General features: G+C 41.2%; 2 protein-coding genes and 1 non-coding gene across 3 annotated transcripts; all 3 read left to right on the top strand.

Moving 5' to 3' along the window:
* Positions 1-1466: 1466 nt before the first annotated feature.
* trnar-ucu (transfer RNA arginine (anticodon UCU)) lies at positions 1467-1554 on the top strand. Its single transcript is given in 2 exon segments — positions 1467-1503; positions 1519-1554. It is a non-coding gene; the product is annotated as a tRNA-Arg (tRNA).
* A 289-nt stretch (positions 1555-1843) lies between these two features.
* LOC113018687 (oxysterol-binding protein 1-like) lies at positions 1844-13811 on the top strand. Its single transcript, XM_026161989.1, has 17 exons — positions 1844-2229; positions 3486-3658; positions 3761-3969; positions 5065-5227; positions 5473-5584; positions 5725-5908; positions 7077-7194; positions 7535-7592; positions 7786-7950; positions 9355-9600; positions 10121-10241; positions 10468-10571; positions 12005-12100; positions 12270-12457; positions 12644-12879; positions 13003-13041; positions 13222-13811. The coding sequence occupies exons 2-17, from the start codon at positions 3522-3524 to the stop codon at positions 13362-13364; spliced, it is 2319 nt and encodes a 772-aa protein (XP_026017774.1). The 5' UTR covers positions 1844-2229; positions 3486-3521; the 3' UTR covers positions 13365-13811.
* Positions 13812-17562: 3751 nt separating this feature from the next.
* On the top strand, positions 17563-21749 carry LOC113012274 (N-acyl-aromatic-L-amino acid amidohydrolase (carboxylate-forming) B-like). Its single transcript, XM_026152380.1, has 7 exons — positions 17563-17714; positions 18029-18327; positions 18416-18611; positions 18689-18782; positions 18870-18977; positions 19067-19179; positions 20311-21749. Exons 2-7 carry the CDS (start codon positions 18068-18070, stop codon positions 20554-20556), a joined length of 1017 nt encoding a protein of 338 aa, XP_026008165.1. The 5' UTR covers positions 17563-17714; positions 18029-18067; the 3' UTR covers positions 20557-21749.

The following is a 21749-nucleotide window of genomic DNA, read 5'->3' as shown; positions in this document are numbered from 1 at the left end:
TCTTCCTGTTAAAAGGGAGTTTTTCCTTCCCCCTGTCAGGAGGTGCTTGCTGATAACGACTCATCTGATTGTTGGGGTATTTTATCTTCTTGATGCACGCTCAATTATCCAGGTAAGTAAATCCCCAAAAGGTTGATTCTGTTCATCTGGATGTAAAGTTTTTAGTGGGAGAAATGTTTCCTCACTCATCCAAGTGACTTCTTTAGTCTCAGCTGACTGCAGGTTTCCCCAATCTACATTTGCATAATGACTGAAACCAGCCCACTGAAGGAACAATGGGCTGACCTCCGAGCCTATTGCCCAAGGATCGGGCCCCAGACACAAACAGAGTAATATAGTATTAAGTGCCAAGAGGATTGCCATGATTTATTTATCTGGGAAACCAAACAACCTCTAGCGAAGCCAATATCACAACACAGAAGAGCTACCTTGTCAGACCAGGACTCTGCAGTCTATTTACACCTACAGGCCAGTGGACACTCTTTCAATGATGAGGATGTACACATCCTGGACAGGGAGGAACGCTGGTTTGAGTGGGGAATCAAGGAGAGCATTTATGTGAAAATGGAAAGCCATCTCTGAATCGAGGAGGCGGGCATCTTTCACCATCTTCCAATGCTGTGATTGCAGCCATTCCCCAAATCTGTGAATGGTACTCATGGCCATTGATCAGTGGTCTTTGATCAGTAGTTGTTGATCAATGGTCATGAGAATCTGCATATTAATGATCAAGGAACTGACCTCCAAGCCCACTGTTCCTTCAGTGGTGCTAGTTTCAGTAATTGTGCAAATGCACTGTTTATAAAATTGGGGAAATCTGCAGTCAGCTGAGACTGAAGAAGTCACTTGGATGAGTGAGGAAACATTTCTCCCACTGAAAACGCTACGTCCAGATGAACAGAATCTATCTTTTGGTGAAGCCGTACTTTAGTAGAATTAGAGATTGCATTTAACAGATCTTGTCATTATTTGCAAATAAAGTACAGAGATTTTTATTTGTGTTTGTCAAAGTAAATTTGGTTAAAATCCAGTGGCTTCTCATTGTCACCAGAAATTGTGGTGGTTTTTGAGGGTTATTCAGGTTAATGCAGCATTGTAGCGCCATCCAGTGTTTGATATACCATATTGACGCACAGAGATCATTTTCTTTTTAAAAATCCCAGGTGTTTCCCTAGGTTCCCCACATGCAGAGAAGGCATACAAATCTAAAAACATGATAAAATATGAAAAAAGAAAGCCCTCTCTAAAACGATAGGGTGAAAATGAACGTTTATTGCTTGGTATTGTCTGAAAGGATGTTTCAATTCTGAAGTAAGGGCTCAGTTTCACATTATTTATACACAATGTACGCTATATTACAATATTCACAACCCCAGAAATCACAATCTAAAACCTTTGACAATATCACCCCTGAGTTCGACCTATTTACACTATAAATACCATAGTGTTCAACATGTGCAACAGGTGGCTCCGTGGCGCAATGGATAGCGCATTGGACTTCTAGGCATAGATGCAGACATTCAAAGGTTGTGGGTTCGAGTCCCACCGGAGTCGCATTTTTGTACTTCTTCTGGAAAACTTCGGCCATGTTTATAGTCACCTGTATTACATACCACTACATGTCACGAGTGTCAAGCGATTACAAAACAGTGATTGTAATTATTAAAAAATCGCAATGTTTTATTGCCTCACGGGTAAATGTCTATTTTTTTCCTCTCAGTTGCGTTACACTAACATGTAAAGTCATTGTTGGTGGAATAAAGTATTAACCGTAGTTACCTTAACTGTGAACAGTGTAGCGACTGTTGCTTTATAAATGAATTAAATGTGTCAAGATGTGTAGTTTGGCTTAATGCTAAACGTAGTTAGCCATAGCTGCGTGTTTCCACACGGAGACCCAGCACTGCTGCACCGGGTGTAACCAGCGAGCTAACATTAGGCTAGTTAGATGTAGCTAGCTAGCTATAGATATTTGTGGGTGTACGCAGCTGTAGAATGAACCTTATACACGCAAATATTGAGGGGCAGCAATAAAACGTGTTGCTGTCACTTCGTTTTAAAGTTGCACTGTTGTTGCCGTCGACGTCTTCGGTCTGTTTGTTTGCCCCATTAGCTGCCTTGTGTTGGTTTGTTAGCCTCCTCAGCTAGCCAGTGTCGTATGGGTATCAGAGTTAGCAGTGACTTCACCCGGCTGCTGGTTGCCTGATCTTTCATTTTGGACACGTCAAGGTAAACATTTAGCCATCGGCGAGTTTGAAAGCTAGCTAGTGATGAAGCCAATGTTTAGCATTTGCTCTTCTTCGCAATGCTTTTTAAATATGCAGACACTAGCTAAATAACTTGGAACAATCGTGTCAGATTGAGTTTATTCACTTTAAGCTCCTATCAGCGATGAATTGTTGTTACCGACACTGTCATTTATCTTAACTGGGGCTAATGTAGGCTAACCTCTGTTGTCAAGTTCGTCAGTATGTTCAGATTTATCTGATTTATTTATCCAGTTACTGTTGTTAAAACCTGTTGTTGTTGTTGTTCTGTTTGCCCCTTAAATTACAGTAATTTTCCCTAAAAGAGAATTGGACTGAATTAGACTCAAATCTGACTCAAAACTGTTAATATTTGGACTATTTATCAGTAAGAAGACAAAATAACACTAAAAGTTTTTATTAATCTCTTCATCAGGCGAAAATAATAATTAATTTTGGTAAAACGTGTCACGAGTAGTCGGTATGTATTGATCTCTCGGCCGACCTTTGACCTGTCATTGCACACTCAAAGATCAGTGTTGACACTCATTAATAATCAATATTAAAGACTTTCAGCTTGGAAGTAGGGTTGTAGTCAATGAAAAGAAGTGAAATTGTTTGTGTTTAAGAATGTCAGAAAATGTGAATTTGACTTCACACAGTTCAAACTAACATTAAATTTGGACCATTGGTTTAAAATCCAGAGATATTCAGGTGTTTTATATATTCAGGTTATATAACAACTGTTAAAATTTACTTTGTAAGAGCTCAGTGAATTACATTTGTGGAACTTTTTATAAAAAAAAAAAAAACGTGTTCTGTCCATTGTTGTGCTGATGAAACAAGTCACAATACTAAGACTGTATTTATATAGCACCTTTGAAAGCAGAGGTTGACAAATGACATTGAGAGCTGGGGGGGGGAAGGTAATCAGAAGGTGAATGAAATGCAAACATCTTAACCAGAAGGCTTCACATGCGGGCCTAAAAAAACAGGATGAAAGCATGTGATTTAAAGCAAGATGCTGTTTTTGCAACCTTAGTCCTTAACCAGATTGTTCCAAACCCAGTGCACCCACATTGCAAAAGCAATTTCAGTTAAATTAAAGCCTCGCCTGGGGAACGCCGAGAATGGTCACACCTGAGAATTCAAGGAACTGGCTCCTAATTGATTCACCGAATCACTGTATCAGCCAGTCTTGTTATGTAAATGATACAACTTTCCATCTTCCCCCTCAAGGTCCCTCCAGTCTGTAGCTTAAGTTTAGGGGGTGTGATGTCAGAAGCCAAGACCCCCACTCCCACCCCTCCTGGAGACACATACAAAGGATGGGTGTTCAAGTGGACAAATTATATCAAAGGTTATCAGCGGAGGTGGTTTGTGCTGAGCAATGGGCTGCTGTCATACTACAGGTACACCTTTCTGTAGAACACTGGTATAGTTTAAGGATATTTCTCTTTTCTTTTTAGTTACTTTTTATTCCCAAAGTCAAATGAGGCTCTTCTGATTATTAGGACCCAGGCAGAGATGGGTCACACGTGTCGGGGCACCATCAACTTGGCTACAGCTACTATCACTGTGGATGATGCCTGCAACTTTGTCATCTCCAATGGAGGGGCACAAACATATCACCTCAAGGCCAGCTGTGAGGTGGAACGTCAGCGATGGATCACTGCCCTGGAGCTGGCCAAAGCCAAGGCTGTCCGCATGCAGGCAGAGTCAGGTAAAACAGACTTCAGGGGAATTATTTAGTGCTTCTGTACATATTTACACGCATGTCCACTTTGTTAGGTACACCTTGTGTCTACTGGGCTGGACGCCCTTTTCCTTTCAACAAGATTCAACAAGGTGCTGCAAACATTCCTCAGAAAATTTAGTCTGTATTTTCATTATAGCATCACACAGTTGCTGCAGATTTGTTGGCTGCACATTCATGATGTTTAACCACACCCTAAAGGTGCTCTATTGGCTTGAGATCTGGTGATTGGAGTTCATTTGAACACAGCGAACTCATTGTCGTGTTCAAGAAAACAGTTTGAGATGTTTTGAGCTTTGTGACATGCTGTGTTATCCTGCCAGGCAGTGTACTAGATGGGTACACTGTGGTCATAAAGAGCTGGACATAGCCAGCAGCAATACTCAAGTAGACTGTGGTGTTTGAATGATGCTCAGTTGGTACTATGGAGTGGACACACTCTGGGACCTTTAGTAAAAACACCAGCAGCGGCCTGAAACATTGAATGTTGCAGCAGAAATCAAGTCTCATCAGGTCAATGTTTGTCCCAATCTTTGATTAGCCAGTGTGAATTGGAGCCTCAGTTTCCTGCTCTTAGCTGACAGAAGTTGCACCCGGCCTGATCTTGTGCTGCTGGAGTCCATTTGTATGTGATGTTGGACGTGTTGTTCCTTCAGAAAAGCTCTTCTGCACACCTTGGCTTGTAAAGAGTAGTTATTTCAGTTACTGTTGCTTTCCTGTCAGATGAAGCAGTCTGACTGTCCTCTGTCCTCTGACCTCTGACATCAGAAAGGCATTTTTTTGTCCAGAGAACAGCTGCTCACTGAATATCTTCTCAACAGCCATGACACTTTAAGAGTCTCTTAAATCACACTTCTTCCCCTTTCTGATGCACAGTTTGAACTTCAGCAGGTCGCATTGACCAATCCTAAATGCACTCAGTTGCTGCCATGTGATTGGCTGATTAGATATTTGATATTAACAAGCAGTTCAACAGTGTACCTTAGAAAGTGGCTAGCAAGTGTATTTATTTATTTATTTATTTATTTAATTTTCCTTTCCTTTTGTTTGATTTCCTAACAGATGACTCGGGCGATGACTTCCCTTCATCGTCACCACGCATCACACAAGGTGGTGGGTCACAAAATTCAGAAGTCCAGTCTGCTCTCAGAACCCTGAGCAACAAAGTGGAGGATCTGAGCACCTGCAACGATCTGATCTCAAAGCATGGCTCTGCCCTCCAGAGGTCAGACTTAAACCCATTTTGCCTTGCTCTTTGCTTTAATCTTCAGGCAACAGTCTCATTTATGCCTCATGTCTCTACTAGTCTACTATGTGAGCTATAATTTGAAGTTATAATTCTGTAGGTTTGGTAATTCAGTGCCATATTCAGATGTTTTGTACCATTTGCAGAAGAGTCCTGTTATAAAATCATTGATGTGTAAATTGACTACATATTGTCCAAACATCCAAAGTTCATATTTTTTTCAGGTCATTAGCAGAACTGGATGGTTTACGTCTGACTGGAGAGGCTGGGGATAAGATTCGCCAAGTCACAGAAAGAGCCACTCTGTTCCGCATCACCTCTAACGCCATGATCAATGTAAGTCTGACATCCTTGTGTGTTGATCTCTGAGTTTTTAATATATAATGTATATATACCAGAGAAGACCTTGTCTACGTATTACTGCGCAGCTTTTCAATGAAACACATTGAAAAGTGTTTCAATGTTATGCTTCTCAGGCGTGCCGAGACTTCTTGACGCTGGCACAAACTCACAGCAAGCGATGGCAAAAGGCCCTGCAGGCTGAGCGGGAGCAGAGAGTGCGGCTGGAGGAGACTTTAGAGCAACTGGCCAAACAGCACAATCACCTCGAGCGAGCATTCAGAGGAGCCGCACAGGCTAATGCTAGTCCAGACAATAAAGGTAAGTTGTGATTCTGACAAGATAACAATGAAGGATGATGCACATGTCCATTGACATTCTACAAGAGTGTGAGTTAATGTTTTCAGAAAGTTTTTATTGTAATACCAGCACTTATTTTGTAAATCTTACTTCTGACCTCCATACAATAAGTAAAAAGAGTAAACTAACCCTGAAAATAATAAAAACTAAACTAAAACTAATTTTTCAAACAACAAAAACTAAACTGAAATATGAAAATCGATTCTGAAAACTAAATGAAATTAAACTGAATTCAAAACCAAAAGTCAAAGTGAAATGAAAATAAAATACTAAACTATTATAACTCTTATCAGGTACATGTGGCGTACAACTCTTTCGAAATCAAAGATGTGGGGCCACCAACTGTTTGCATTCGACTTCGATTTCTGAACAAAACTCATTAAACCTCATTTCCCACAGAGATATTTTTCAGTGGTAATCCAAGAGCCTGCGAAAAATTTCATTGGCTTTTTATCAGGGGAACCAGGGAGATGCTAACTCCTGGGTGACCAAGATTTTCTGTGGCTGACATACGAGAGTCCTTGTGATCAAGCACTTAGCAAGAAAAATAGAATCAAGATGTGAAACTAAAAGAACATTATCAGTTTCAGTCTCATCAAACTTTTTAATTACTCCGTTATTGACTAAACCCCCATTTGAAATCCCCTTGGCAATTATCAGGTAAATGTGAAGTCAAGTTTTACAAGTAGCAGTACCTGTGATTACCTGATTCTGATTCCATGTAACCAGATGTGAGGAATTGCAACTTCCTGTTTTGTTTGTTTGTTTTAAATTTTTGTTTTAACACTTTAAATGCTCTGAATCAGAGGTGTCAAACTCCAGGCCTTGAGGGCCGGCGTCCTGTAGGTTTTAGATCTCACCCTGGGTGAGATCTAAAACTTCAATCAAATGATCAGTTCATTACCAGACTTCTGGAGAACTTCAAGACATGTTGAGGAGGTAATTTAGTCATTAAAATCAGCTGTGTTGGATCAAGGACACATCTAAAACCTGCAGGACACAGACCCCCGGGGCCTGGAGTTCGACACACCTGCTCTATATTACATGTTGTTTTATTGTTTTTGTGATACCTGGAGAATCATCTTTAAGCTTCTGTATAGGGAAAACTTAGATGTTTGTTTGTGTTAAGGTGCTGCTGGGCCTGGAAAAGGTGAGGCCAGTGATGAGGATGATGACAATGAGTTCTTTGATGCCATGGAAGAAGCCCCCGAGTTTATCACTGTACCTGCGGACCCCCAGTTTCACAAGTCGGTATCTTTCCCTTTACCCGTCGGTACAGATTGACAGATGGAGTTAATTGGGGGTTTTCCCCAAGACTTTGTGTGTGGCTTGTCTTTGTTTTTATATATTTAGACCACTTCCTTGTATCACATTCCAGTATGTATTTATCTTAAGTCAATCAAATTGTGTAATGACAGATTGGTGTGTGTGTGTGTGTGTGTGTGTGTGTGTGTGTGTGTGTGTGTGTGTGTGTGTATCAGGTCTTTTTTTTTAAGCCTCTCTTTTCTCATATGTGAAAATACCTGATTAACTAGTAACGTTCACGTCACTAACAGAATCTATTTGCTTTTTTTTGATCTCTTACAGAAGGTCAAGCAGTAATATCAGCGGCCTCAATAGTGAATTGTGTGCAGATGATCAGTCGGTAGGCCTCATTCTGTCCGAATCATTGAAATCTTATTATAATGCTGTATCCCATCTTTTAAAATAACACAGTCTGAATGAAAAGCTGCAGTAGGACGGGTGTTGTATGGATATTCTTTAAACATGATTTTGTTGCTATGGTAATAAATCAAAAACATTTCCGTTTTATATTGATAAACGTTTCTGCTTCTTAGCTTAACGAGGAGCCTCTTGCGATGAACCAGGAGTCCCCCTCCCAGGAGCTGGTACCCTTAAAGAAGAGGCGGACACGCATCCCAGACAAACCAAACTACTCCCTCAACCTTTGGAGCATCATGAAAAACTGCATCGGCAAAGAGCTGTCTAAGATCCCGATGCCTGTAAGGATTTCTTACTGAACGTCCAGTCAGAGTTACTGAAAGCTTGTTGTTCTTCCATGTGTGCTTCGTTGTTCACCTGTTGAAAAAGATGTCTGATCAGCTTCATTTTGGACAGTCAGACTCAAAGAGTTTGAGTGTTAAAATATTTGTGTCTTACTCATAATATTCAATTAATGAAAGATTTGGGTGCCTTTTAACACCCCTCCTACCCCAAGTTAAAACCACATTGGAAATATGGTTTGTGTGCGTTTACAGTAAAAATACAAAATCTATGATAAGCTCATCATTAAATGCCACCGCAGTGCCTTCAGAATGTGGCAGCAGTCAGTTCAGTGTGACGAAATTGGAGCGTAGATACTGATCCCTGTCCTTTTTCCGCTGTAAGGGTTGTCAGCATTCTGCGAGAGCTTTTGAAGATGTTTATCGGCAAATCTGCCCAGATTTTGTTTATTTGTGAAATCGACTGTAGGTCACTTGTAGGATGTGGGTCAGCAGAGTTGTCTAAAATGAGCTACCATCACGGCTTTTTATAGGAGTCCAGACAAACTGATTTGTCAGACTGATCACTGCTGAGATAAATGGTCACGTGTTTGATTTGGCTTTGTTCTGTCAACTTATCACTGCCATTGTGTCGCCCTGCCCCCACTCTAACAATAAAGAGTTTTGTCTCTGCCACATTACAGAGATACTTTGACATTGACACATGTCGACTTCCTGTAGCTTAGCAACACTACCCGCCAGGTCACTGCTGACCCATCTATGGTTGTGGTTTAGAAAATGGCTTGGGCTTTGCTTAAGCAAAAGGCTAAATTAGCAGATTTTCAGAAACTGGCAATACAGGTTTTCTGTTAAAAGCTTTTCTATTTGGTCTTTCCAAACAGAAGACGTTACCCAAACCATACCTGTACCTATCTAACAATCTACACATATATACTTTTACTGAAGTGACACTACATAGCAAGTGTCAGTGTGTGTGTGATGGGCCTCGCTCACATTGAGTGTAGCAGAGTGGAGACAGATGCATATGCTGACAACAACTCTTAAGGTCACCGAAAGCGTAATAAAAACTTTCCAAGAAGTGAAGAGGGAACACAAACCTGACCACAGTTTGTGGTTAAGTCACAAACTACTGCAGCAAGTGTGAAATTGCTCAAAAACTGCTGACTCTTTGCTATTAGCTTCCTCTGTGCTAACAAAGCTCTCCCAGAAGGAAGCAGTGCACTGCTGCAGATGCACACAGGACAGTATAGAACCGAATTGAACAGATCAGCCTGTGGTCACTTCTACCCAGTCTAGCTTTTTGAATCAGGTTCAGATCCACGTCTTAGCCATGTGTGAGATTTGTTGCTGGAATTAATACATAACACAAATATAAAAGTAAATTTCAAACATTTTGCTTTCTAGGTTAATTTCAATGAGCCCATCTCCATGCTGCAGCGGTTGTCTGAGGACCTCGAGTACCACGAGTTGCTGGATAAGGCCGCAAAGTGTCAGAACTCTTTGGAGCAGATGTGCTACGTGGCCGCCTTCGCAGTGTCTGCCTACTCCACCACAGTCTACCGCACGGGAAAGCCTTTCAACCCTCTGCTGGGAGAAACGTATGAGCTGGACCGCAAGAGAGAAAGTGGCTACCGCTCTCTATGTGAGCAGGTGAGGGAGGAAAAAAACCAAGAGAATGGAAGTTTTCCAACCGAGAACTGTAACCCAAGAGAGAGATTGAATGTCAGAAAGGAGGAATTAAAAAAAATCCCACTGACTTGGCATTAAGAGAGAATCTTGCTTCCTTTTTCTGCGCAGTTGGGGTTGAACATGCTGGCAGGGAACCAGAATTATTATTATTATTATTATTTTTTTTAATATGGAGACATGAAGTGGCGACTTTTTAAAAAAAAAAAATCAAAAAGTGTCATATTTCTGCCCCTTCTTGTCATAAAATACACCAACCTAAAACAATCTAAAGTTACTGGTTGATCCTGAATAGATTATTTGTAGAGGAGGAAATCAAATGGAGGGTGTGTGTGTGTGTGTGTGTGTGTGTGTGTAAAAGCTGTCATGTCACATGTCAGATTTATGAGACTAAATGTGAGTCACATCTATTGGGGATGACTCAGACTCACGAAGAATAGGACTTGATGTTTTGTTGCATCAGAAAAACATTTTCTCTTTCCAGGTGAGTCACCACCCACCTGCTGCTGCACATCATGCTATCTCTGATCGTGGCTGGACGTTGAGACAAGAAATCACAGTTGCGAGCAAGTTCAGGGGGAAATACCTCTCCATTATGCCTTTGGGTAAGAGGCAAGCTAGGTTAGAAAACAAAGCATACCATTCTTCCATAGTGTCAAGGACAAAAGATGTACACACAACTATCATCAGAATTTATAAGTGACTAAAGAGTGTACCAGCCCACACCTTTCTTTAGTTGAACCATAAAACGGTAATTACTAATGAACAAAGGTTTTGCTTTGCTTTTTGTTTTTTTTTTAGTTTGTTTCATATTTCTTTTCTTCGTCACAGGCACAATTCATGCAGTCTTTGAGAAGAGCAATAATCACTACACATGGAAGAAAGTTAACACCACGGTGCACAACATCATTGTCGGAAAACTTTGGATCGATCAGGTGAGACGCTCGGACACGTCGTTGCAGGGCCACAGGGCCTGATCTGCAGAGGAGGCAGGAATGAAGAGCAAGAAAGGATCTGTTATGACGCTCCTAACAAGGAAAAATAAACATGGGTTTATCTTTTACAACCAGCTTTGCCACGATATGATTGACATGATGTCTTTTATGGAGAGACAATAACAAGTTCTCATGCTAGTAACATTATTCAAATGTCACTTCTTTGTTAGAGTTACTGACGCCTTTAATCACTTCAGTGATTCACAATGACATTAATATGCAGGGTGGATACCAAAAAGAAAACGCACAAAGAAAACTTTTGAAAGGGTGTACTTCAGCACATCCGTACACTTATCTGATCTCCTGCACGTACACGTGTACATGTTAGTCATCAGAGATCTGCATAACTCATTCTGTGCAGATTTTTACGCAGGGTGCCCTTCCCACTACTGCCCTCCCATTTATTTGGCAGTTTGTTTAACAGCTTTAACTCACTTTAACAGGTCAGGTTCTCGATTGGTTCTCATATCTAAAATTTAGAAGTTTTCAAGTTTCACTTGGTAGCATCTGGGGTTCCTCAGGGCTCTGTCCTTGGTCCATTACTCTTTAACCTTTACGTATTCCTGCTTGGTCCCATCTTAAAGAATCGAAATATCATTCTTATGCACACTAATGATTGATTAGACTGGATGTCTAAAAACTTTTGTAATTTAACAGAGAGGTGTTGAAGATATTTGTTGTCAGAGACTAGTTTTCTAAAACACAACAAGCAACCCAGGAATCTGTACTGCGGTCACTTAGTTCACTTACAGTTCAGTACAGAATTACCTTTTAGTCCTTCTTTTTGTTAATATAGCTTTCTGTCTTTAGGCCTCCCGGTACACCTCTGACTTAGTGTCTATAACAAGGTCAAACCTCTCAGGTCATCAGGGGCAGCTCTTCTCACTCCTCTCAGATTTAGATTCGAGTGTGCTAAGGGAGCTTTCTGTTAGTGCTCGCCTGTTCTTTGAAACAAGCTGCCTGCTGACCTAAAGGTCAGTTGCAACTATGCCTGCCTTCACAGACAGACTCGGGATTTTACTCTGTGTGTTTGTATGTGTTACAGTGTATTTTATTCCTTTGCAAAGTCTGATTTGTTTTTTTTATTGGTTAATCGCAAAGAGTTCACATGTAATGAAATGTGCTATATAAATGAATTTGCCATGGCTGGTTGCCATCACATAGCATTAAAATACCCCATTTCTTTGCTTCCAGTTCTAATTTTTACTCTACAGATAAAAAGTAGAGTAAGAGCATTGCGTTGCAGCATTTTAACTTGAGTGTGAAGTAAAATTTTTATCTAGTCGATATCATCCCCACTTGTGATTTTTTTTTTTTTTTTTTTTTTTTTTTTTTTTCCCTCCTCACTGTGTATCCCTGTGTTTCCCTTCCAGTCTGGTGAGATAGACGTAGTAAACCACACCACCGGAGACCGCTGCCACTTAAAGTTTGCTCCTTACAGCTACTTCTCCAGAGATGTAGCCAGAAAGGTGAGAAAGATGCAGAAGACCTGAATAAATGTAGTCTGTTTTTCTCTGACTTGCTATGAAAGAAAACTCACACACAGTAGGTGCATCAAGTTTGAACCAACAGACAAATTTTAATATACAGGCGGTATATTGTGGTATTGTGGTAACCTCCCCTCTCTTCTGTTTTTAGGTTACAGGTGTGGTAATGGATAAAGATGGAAAGGCACACTACGTGCTGTCGGGCACATGGGACGAGAAGATGGAGTTCTCCAAGGTGATGCAGAGCAGCCGAGGAGGCGAGAACGGCACTGAGGGCAAACAGAAGACAGTCTATCAGACCCTTAAAGCCAGAGAGTTGTGGAGAAGAAACCCTTTACCGTAAGTGCTGTTCTAAAAAGTAAAACCGGGCTGTGCTGCATTAGTTACGATTTAGAGGTGCGCACATAGCTTTCTGAAGCAGAAATAAACATTAGACCTAAACATGGATGGCATCAATGCCAGTATCAGGGTGTAGTTTTGTGTGACTGAAAGCGCTGCTGTGCTGTGCTCCGTCATCCTCCTCAGCGATGGAGCAGAAACCATGTACTACTTTACTGCCTTGGCCTTGACCCTGAACGAGCCTGAAGAGGGCGTGGCTCCCACAGACAGCCGACGGCGGCCTGACCAGCGCTTAATGGAGGAAGGTCGCTGGGACGAGGCCAATGCTGAGAAGCAGCGGCTGGAGGAGAAGCAGCGCACCGCCCGCCGTGAGAGAGAGAGGGAGGCCGCAAGCCAACGCACCTCGAGTCAATCAGAAGAAGGTTAGAATCGAACTTGTTTGTGCTTCACTTTTTCTTTACCGTACTCCTCTCCTCTCTGCATGGGGAAAATCATGGAACAAAGGGGTAAAACGATTCTCTGTGATCCCCTTTTGTCTTCCAAAGCTGTCGATGAGGACTCGGTTACCGATCCCTCCTTGAAAGGCAAGTATTCCTTTTTTTTTTTTTTTTCTTTTCTTTTCTTTTTTAGATAAAAATCGATTAAACTGTCTCCATTTCATGTTTAAATTCATGTTGCTCTAGTGAGCAGCTCATTAACTTTCTGGGGATCTTTTTTTTTTTTTTTTTTTTCTTTCCCCCCCTCTGTCCTTCCCTCTCTTTCAGGCGCACCTCATGACAGCTATCTTGCACTTTGGTTCGAGCGCTGCGAGGACCCAATCACAGGTGAGGAGATTCACATCTATAAGGGAGGCTACTGGGAAGCTAAGGAGCGCGGGAGCTGGGAGAGCTGTCCCAACATCTTTTGATCTTGGCATTGACTGCAAAGTGCCGTGAAGAGACACCATCAAAGGCCTGCTGTTCCCCTTCTCTGACGGCTGCTCCCCTCCAGTTGCTCTCTGTTCTAAGAGATCTCCAGGACGGTCACTGCTGTCTGATCCACAGGGAGAGCAGGGTTTTCTCTCCCTCGTCCCATATTTGGTTTCCCCCTCGTTGCTGTCACATATCTGAGAGGACTGGAATGAAAATTTCTTTGCTGTTTGGGTGCTTTTGTGTTTTGTTTTTTTTTTTTTGAGTTTTTTTTTTTTTGTTTGTTTTTTCTTTTGTCCCGCTGAGCATGAGTGGGAGGATGTGAAACGAGCAGTGCTTCCAAATCAAGTTTGCTCAGTCTTTTCAGATCAAGAGTGTTTGATTGAGGTGATTCGGGTTTTATTTTTTGTTTCTTGTTTTTCCTGTTGTCACCCATAGCATTATCTGCTTTGGTAATAACTCTAGAAAAAAAATAAAGGGGGGGGGGGGATAAAACCTGATTAATATATACATTTATATACAGGTATGATTAAAAGTAATTTTCATTAAACTGTCAACTGGTGGCCTTCAAGACATTAGCAAGTTTTCTTTTGTTAATCTCTGATTTAGTGTCTTAACGTAATGAAGTGAAAGTTGTAGCGTGCTCGTATGTATGACTGCTTATCTGCTCTTCCATCACTTTACAACAGGGCCACTGTGCAGTGTGCTTTAAAAAAAGATGACCTTTCACACTATCACGTTTATAATTAGGTTATTTTTCTTTACCAAGGCCTAGTGGGAAGTATGACAGTGAAAATTGTAGTGTGGCAAGGCCTAAAAAAAAACAAAACCTTTCTTTGGCTTAGAAATGAAGAACCTGCACTTGTTGTTGCAAATTGTCTCATATAACTGTTTACCTTAATAATAAATAATAAAACTACCCCCTTTTTTTTCCCCACAATGCTGGAATAATATTTTGACATTTTTGTTAATCAAGTGAACGGTAACCAAATTTACTGTAAAAAAAAACAAAACAAAAAACAAAACAAAAAAATGGTTTTAAATAGTGCAGGATACTTGCTGTGCTCTTGTATTGACTGTAAAACAGACAAATGAGTGAAGAAAACATAAAAAAAAAAAAAACATGTTCATACATATGCAACTACATGTTGACACCAAAAACACAGGATATATGTATGTGTGTGTGCGTGTGTGTGTGTGTGCGTGCATTTCATAATTTTGATTGTAAGTGTACTTAAAAAGTGAAGAATAAAGAATTGAAAATCATTGCAAATAACTGATTTTATAAATGTATAGAAATTCATATTGTAGTAGTAAGGTAGACTTTTTTTTCCCTTGTATTTTTGGTTCCTCATAATATTGGTAGGCTTCATTTTCCAAAAAAAGGGAGTTTCAGTACTTGACTCAGATGGGCGAGGGACGTGGCATTGTTCAGTATTTTGTATTAACAAAGAGAAAAACTGAAATAAATGCTCTAATGTCAAACAGCACCTGTTATACTGTTTTTCTTTAATCTGCATTTCCAGGTTTTCATTCTTAAGGTTCACTAAATTAGTTTTTAAAACACATTGATACATAGTTTAATTTTTTTTTGGTAATTTTTAAATGTACATTATCACAGTGGGTTTTAAATGAAAGGGGAAGTGACTGAAGTGCACAGTGTAAGCTTTGGCTGATCCTGAAGGTGTTTTTGTTTATTCGGGTTTTTCAGTCCAATGACGCTTCTTCCACTTGCATCTCTTTGAACTTTCTACACTGAACAAAAATATAAACGCAACACCTTTGTTACTGCTCCCATTCCCCATGGGATGGACGTAGAGACCTAAAATTCATTCCAGATACACAATATAACCATCCCTCCCAAACAGTGGTCACAAATCAGTCCAAATGTGTGGTAGTGGGCACATCTGCCATATTGAGATAATCCATCCCACCTCACAGGTGTGCCACATCAGGATGCTGATCTGACATCATGAGTAGTGCACAGGTGTACCTCAGACTGCCCACAACAAAAGGCCACCCTGGAATGTGCAGTTTTTTGCACTATTGGGGGTCTGGGGACCCAGAACCGGTCAGTATCTGGTGTGACCACCATTTGCCTCATGCAGTGCAACACATCGTCGCATGGAGTCTATCAGATTGTCAATTGTGGCCTGTGGAATGTTGGTCCACTCCACTTCAATGGCTGTGCGAGGTTGTTGGATATTCGTGGGAACTGGTACACGCTGTCGTATACGCCGGTCAAGCACATCCCGAACATGCTCAATGGGTGACATGTCCGGTGAGTATGCTGGCCATGCAAGAACTGGGACATTCTCAGCTGCCATCTGCCCTGAACAATGTGAACCATGATTCATCCGTGAAGCGCACACCTCTCCAACGTGCCAGACGCCATCGAATGTGAGCATTTGCCCACACAAGTCTGTTACGGCGACGAGCTGGAGTCAGGTCAAGACCCCGATGAGGACGACGGGCATGCAGTTGAGCGTCCCTGAGACGGTTTCTGACAGTTTGTGCAGAAATTGTTTGGTTGTGCAAACCAATTGTTCCAGCAGCTGTCTGGGTGGCTGGTCTCAGACGATCTTGGAGGTGAACCTGCTGGATGTGGAGGTCCTGGGCTGGTGTGGTTACACGAGGTCTGCGGTTGTGAGGCCGGTTGGATGTGCTGCCATATTCTCTGAAACGCCTGTGGAGACGGCTTATGGTTGAGAAATGAACATTCAATGCACGGGCGACAGATCTGGTTGACATTCCTGCTGTCAGCATGCCAATTGCACGCTCCCTCATTGCTTGTGGCATCTGTGGCATTTTGCTGTGAGACAAAACTGCACATTCCAGGGTGGCCTTTTGTTGTGGGCAGTCTGAGGTACACCTGTGCGCTACTCATGATGTCAGATCAGCATCCTGATGTGGCACACCTGTGAGGTGGGATGGATTATCTCAATATAGCAGATGTGCCCACTACCACACATTTGGACTGATTTGTGACCACTGTTTGGGAGGGATGGTTATATTGTGTATCTGGAATGAATTTTAGGTCTCTACGTCCATCCCATGGGGAATGGGAGCAGTAACAAAAGTGTTGCGTTTATATTTTTGTTCAGTGTATTTAAAGTTCCAGTGAACAGCTACCCAGCACTAGTTCAATACTTGGACTTAGCTCCAAATCTTTTATGTGTTTAATTTGTAAAGAAATAATACAGGAATAGACTTCATTGGGCCATGAAATCGCTGGCCAGTCGGTTGACCAGGTTACTATATAACGTTTTGTGTTTTATATGTAAGGCTGTAATTCCTAAACAAGAAAACTTTGCTAAACCCCTTGAATTAAAGCTCAAAGTCTGGATTTCAGTCACAATGTATACTACACAATGGCAACGCAAATTACACGTAAAGGTTCAAAATTAAAGTCATAGGAGCAGATTAGTGTATTTCACAGGTCAACACTGAGTATATTATCTGATAAATATCATGTTTGAATGGAAAAATTGTGCTTTGTACAGGCATGCTGTTATATAGTTTGTCCACTAGAGGGTGCTACTCACCACAAAATGAGCCACAGGATGGCGTTTCCTGCCTCAGAATGGATGTGTGTTACTGGACTTTAAATGCCCTCTGAGAAAATAAACTAAATGAACCACTTAACAAAACTGGTATATTTTCATAGTAGCGCTGGTGAGAGGGGGTAAAAACAAGCCTCCTGTGGGGCTTTTCCTGCTTTTGGAGTTTTCATGTACACTTCTTACACTTTTCATCACCTTTCACCAACAAAAGGTCTTTTCTTTAAATTTATCCATTACATTTATAGCGTGACAATTATCTGTCCCTTCCCATTTGATTGATCGAAACACTTTGAAGCGCAGTTCTGATTGAGCTACTTTTACAATTAGTAAAAACTATTACAAAATAGAAAGAAATACAGAAAATATGTATTTGAAAAGTCACCTGACGATAATAGAAAATCTATTTGACTTCTTATATGTACTTGTCTATAAATAGTCCGCCTCCCTGTGTGTTCCCTTTAAATCTCCTGCTTGCTTCCAAAGGAGTTGCTTCTTCTATTGTACACATCACAGGCACCTCTCTTTGCTGTGTCATGCCAGCAGATTTATTTTTAGCCAGTTTTTTTTTTTTTGAAAGGCAGACTGGAACCTACCATCCTATACACGGGGCAAAGAGAAACAGGGAATACGGGGAAAGCTGGGGAGGGGCTTTTCAGCTCATCTAACCTGACTGATGCTGTGACTACAGGAAGCGACCGACACACTCCATCACACTCGGGACACACCCTTTCCTACCACACAGTGTGGTACAGTGCAGTGCAGTGGACAGGAGGTGGTTGAGAAACGGTGAGAGTTTGTATAACAGGCAGCAACTGCCTGAACAGAGGGAGGGATGGGAATGCTGAATCAGTGAAAATGCATGAAAGCCTGGGAGAGGGTGGAAGAGGGTAAACGGCAGGGGGAGAGGGAAGAGAAAGGTAACAGCGAGGGGTAGACTGGGTAAAATGTACAGTGTTATTCCTTGTCGTTCATTCATCTATAATTTGTGAATATTGAGCTGGCAGTTCACCCTGATTTACATCAAGCTTCTCCTTAAGAGTCTTGCATCTCAGTGCTGATTTACAGTACAGTGCCTTTAAGCTGGAATTGTCCCTTTACAGTGTTCAATAAGTCAGGAAAGTCTCTCAGCTCTCAGTCAGATGGAGGTAGACCAGATGGTGCCTTTGCCAAGGTTGCCCCGGGTCGCCGTGTGTGGAGGTACCCATGGCAATGAGCTGTCCGGTGTGTATTTGGTGCGAGAGCTGCTGAAACTGCAGAGAGAAGTTATGAAGAAAGAGCAAGAGGAGGACTCGAAGCCTGCGTTGGTGCTGCTGGTGCTGTCAAACCCGCGGGCAATGCAGCATTGTCGCCGATACGTAGACACTGATCTGAACCGCTGCTTTACCCACGCCACCCTCAAGTAAGGCAACAATCAGAGATAACACTCATGGTGTCAGTTGTAAAATCAAAGAGCGTGCTGCTATTTTGTATTTTTCTTTATCCCGCAGTGGTCCCTTCTCAGACATGGCCCCCTATGAGATCATCAGGTCCCGAGAGCTGAACGCCCTGCTAGGACCCAAGGGCAGTCCGGAGGCAGTGGATCTGGTCTGCGACCTCCACAACACCACTGCCAACATGGGCCTGTGCTTCATCGGATACTCTGACTGTGACTGGATCTGCCTGCACATATTTAGACACCTGCAAGTGAGTAAACCAGCTTCTTAGTTTAGTGAAATCTTTGCGCCCTGCATGTTTGTGAGCTAAAATTTGAGTTTTTTTAGAGGGAGATGCCAGATACACCAATGAGATTCCTACATTTTGATGTGTCCAACAAAGAGTCCTATTCCCTTGATTCACTGGGAAAACATGGCTTTGGTAAGTTTTTACAGCTTTTATAAATCTAGTCTAGTCAAAAGTGGCATTAGTGCGTGATAACTCTCAATTTAAATCCTTGATCTGCAGCCATGGAGATCGGCCCTCAGCCTCACGGCGTGGTGAGGTCAAACATCTATACAGCAATGAAAGTGGGTGTCCAGCACATGCTTGACTGGGTCCGCCTCTTTAACTCAGGTACATTTTTATAGACATATTACGGGCTGAGCTGAAACAATGCATCTTTGAGGCTCTCAGTTTCAACCACCTTCTCTGTTTATTACCAGGTAATGTGTTTGAGGGAGGATTTGTGGACGTGTTCACCATGGTTAAACACATCGACTACCCGAGAGACAGCGAGACCCGCAATATCACAGCAGCCATTCATCCTTGTCTCCAGGTACGGCCTGAGATACCTTCACTTAAAAGCAAAAAACTCCTCGGAACAAAACACTGAATTACTGCCAAGCAATTATGTAAGTTAGACATAACCAGGGAGGCTGTAAAGTATGAAGAGGCGCACATGACATCAGAAACAAACTTTATAACAATAAAGTACGAGACATGTACAAAACACAAACAAAGAAGAAGAAGAAAGGCCCTTTGTCCCAAGAAAAATAATCACAGTCTGAACTCAAAAGCTGTTTGTGCAAGAATGAATCAAGTTTTATATTTAGCCTGTCGCCACACCTGCTGTCCAGAAGTGATTCATTCAGTCAGTGTGCGTTTTCTTTTACTGTAAAGTATAAACAATTACAACACAAGGTGAGGCCTTTTTTATTAAAGGAGCTTTGTCCCAGAGATGATACCTGTCAAGGGTTTGTGTTAAGTTGAAATCTTTGTTTCACCTATTTGGAATCCAAACGGAAAAGGATGGCCAAAGGTGACCGGATTAAAAATTAACACCTTTAAGTTAATTCATGTGGCTAAAAGGCAGGCTGACTGGGTCAATGCCAACCTCGATAGTAAAAAAACAACAAGTCAGTTCAATTTATTTAAGATTAACACCGCTAAATGTCAGAAGCAGCTGTACAGGCAGACGCAATAAATAAATGTCTTTATCCATTATACTTTACACTGTGGTTTTTAAGGGAAATGTGTAATGTGGACGACATAGATTAAACTGCTTTAAGCTTTAGTCAACTGAGGAAACTTTAGTGAAAACTGAAATAAGAAAAAAGCTGAAGTAAAAATAAAAATGTGCTGGAAATGTCTGGGAGTTTCGTTAAATTTGTCAACACAACCAACCTGAGGAGGCTTTGGTAGAGATGTTTACTGAGAATAGGATGGTTGCATAACTATCAGTCTGGTATATTGTATTTTTAAACTGTTCTGCACTTCTTAAATTTAGCGCCTGACATATGACATATGATTTTTTATTTGCATTTAAAAATAAGCACCTAGCATCACTTAATGATATTGCACTTTAAGCCACTGGAGCTTTGTTATGGCACTTTTATGTATTTATGGTTAATCCTGTTAAATCCGACAGGTGTTGCTCAGCACCTAAACCATCTGCTTGTCCTCACAGGACCGAGACTTCTGCCTGCTCCACCCTGAAGACCCCCTGTTCCAGACGTTCTCAGGAGAAACAGTGAGGTATAAAGGCACTGAACCTCTCTATCCTTTCTTCATCAACGAATGCGCTTACTACGAGAAGGGCATCGCTCTCTCCCTGGCAAGAAAGAGGCGCATCACGATTCCTGCAATCCGGGTGCAGACGGAGCAGGAGCAACAAGCTAATGAGCAGGGATTTGCATCAGAAGAAGAGGAGTGAAGACGTTTCCAACACGAGAGTGATGGCTGAATTAAATTTTTACAAAAGCTTTCATTGAAATGATGGCATGCGTTATCTTTCACAGACATGCCACTGTGCATTCAAGAATTAAGTTTCTAGTAAGAATTGAATGTGTAAAAACAGATGGCATGAATTCATAGGCAATTTAATTATTTTAAATATTTAAATTAAAAAAATAGAAATTCACTACCGATTACTACAGCGATGATCAGGATATGTTCAAAATGAAGTGCAAAGAAGCTTGTAATAACATGACCTTTAAAGTACAGTCACTGTACTGTTTCAGGTTCCTTGAAATTAATAAGTCAACTGAGGAACATATATAGATCAAATAAACAACATAAACACCAGATTAAAAACCAATTCACAAGAAAATTACTTTTTGAATGTAAGCGGTCAGCAAAACAAATTAGTGAATGAGCACTACTGTATTTGCCTCCTTTTCTACAAAATCCGTGACAAGATGATAAATATGATCAAAAAAAGTACACTGGGTAAAATTATACCACAATCTGAACCTAAAAACTAGCATAAATTCTAAATGAGTAAATATAACTTGAGTGAAACAATTACGGAAATGTATGCAAAGTATGTTCCCCTGAAATCATGGGAACATACTGCAATGACAGTAATCAGTGTCACTGCCTTTGTTCTTTTGTTCTTCCCGAGGCCAAATTCTTTCAGTCTGTTCCAAAGAAGCTACGTAAAAAAAAAACCCATTACGAAACAACTGGCCCAGCTGACAAAAAGCATGTGCGTTTTTGTTATACTCGGGGTGTGCCCAGTAGCTGAAAGTGGATGAACTAAATAAATAAGGATTAGTTTCAACTGTGAATCATGCCAAGATATTCTTTTACAGATGGCTACTACAAGCTGAAATGTGTACAATAGGTCCACTTTCAAAATGGCTCTGCTCTGTTCCCCGTCTATCGTGACATGCTGTACAACCACAAACTGTATATAAAAGATGGACACTGTGACCATGCTATGTCATTATAGTTTTCAGACCATTTGACATTTTGTTTTAAAAAGTAAAACAAATCAACAGACTGAACCATACTCTGTGGAGCTATGGACATTTGACTATTGATATTGTTAGCTGCCACGGTTAGCATGGCAAATCTATAATTCACTGTGACATAAAATAGGCTGGGTATTTTGTTTGCCCCAAA

This window comes from Astatotilapia calliptera, chromosome 3 (genome assembly GCF_900246225.1).
Source record: "Astatotilapia calliptera chromosome 3, fAstCal1.2, whole genome shotgun sequence".
In the NCBI taxonomy this organism is placed as follows: Eukaryota; Metazoa; Chordata; class Actinopteri; order Cichliformes; family Cichlidae; genus Astatotilapia; species Astatotilapia calliptera.
Note: the sequence above shows the minus strand (reverse complement) of the source record. Positions and strands in the feature narration are given on the sequence as shown.

Excerpts from the sequence above, each read along its gene's own strand:
- LOC113018687 (XM_026161989.1), top strand. The coding sequence starts at position 3,522 with ATGTCAGAAGCCAAGACCCCCACTCCCACCCCTCCTGGAGACACATAC. Across the intron at positions 7,195-7,534 it reads GCGGACCCCCAGTTTCACAA|AAGGTCAAGCAGTAATATCA; the intron begins GTCGGTATCTTT and ends GATCTCTTACAG. Across the intron at positions 7,951-9,354 it reads TGTCTAAGATCCCGATGCCT|GTTAATTTCAATGAGCCCAT; the intron begins GTAAGGATTTCT and ends TTTGCTTTCTAG.
- LOC113012274 (XM_026152380.1), top strand. The coding sequence starts at position 18,068 with ATGGAGGTAGACCAGATGGTGCCTTTGCCAAGGTTGCCCCGGGTCGCC. Across the intron at positions 18,328-18,415 it reads TTTACCCACGCCACCCTCAA|TGGTCCCTTCTCAGACATGG; the intron begins GTAAGGCAACAA and ends TTTATCCCGCAG. Across the intron at positions 18,612-18,688 it reads ACATATTTAGACACCTGCAA|AGGGAGATGCCAGATACACC; the intron begins GTGAGTAAACCA and ends GAGTTTTTTTAG.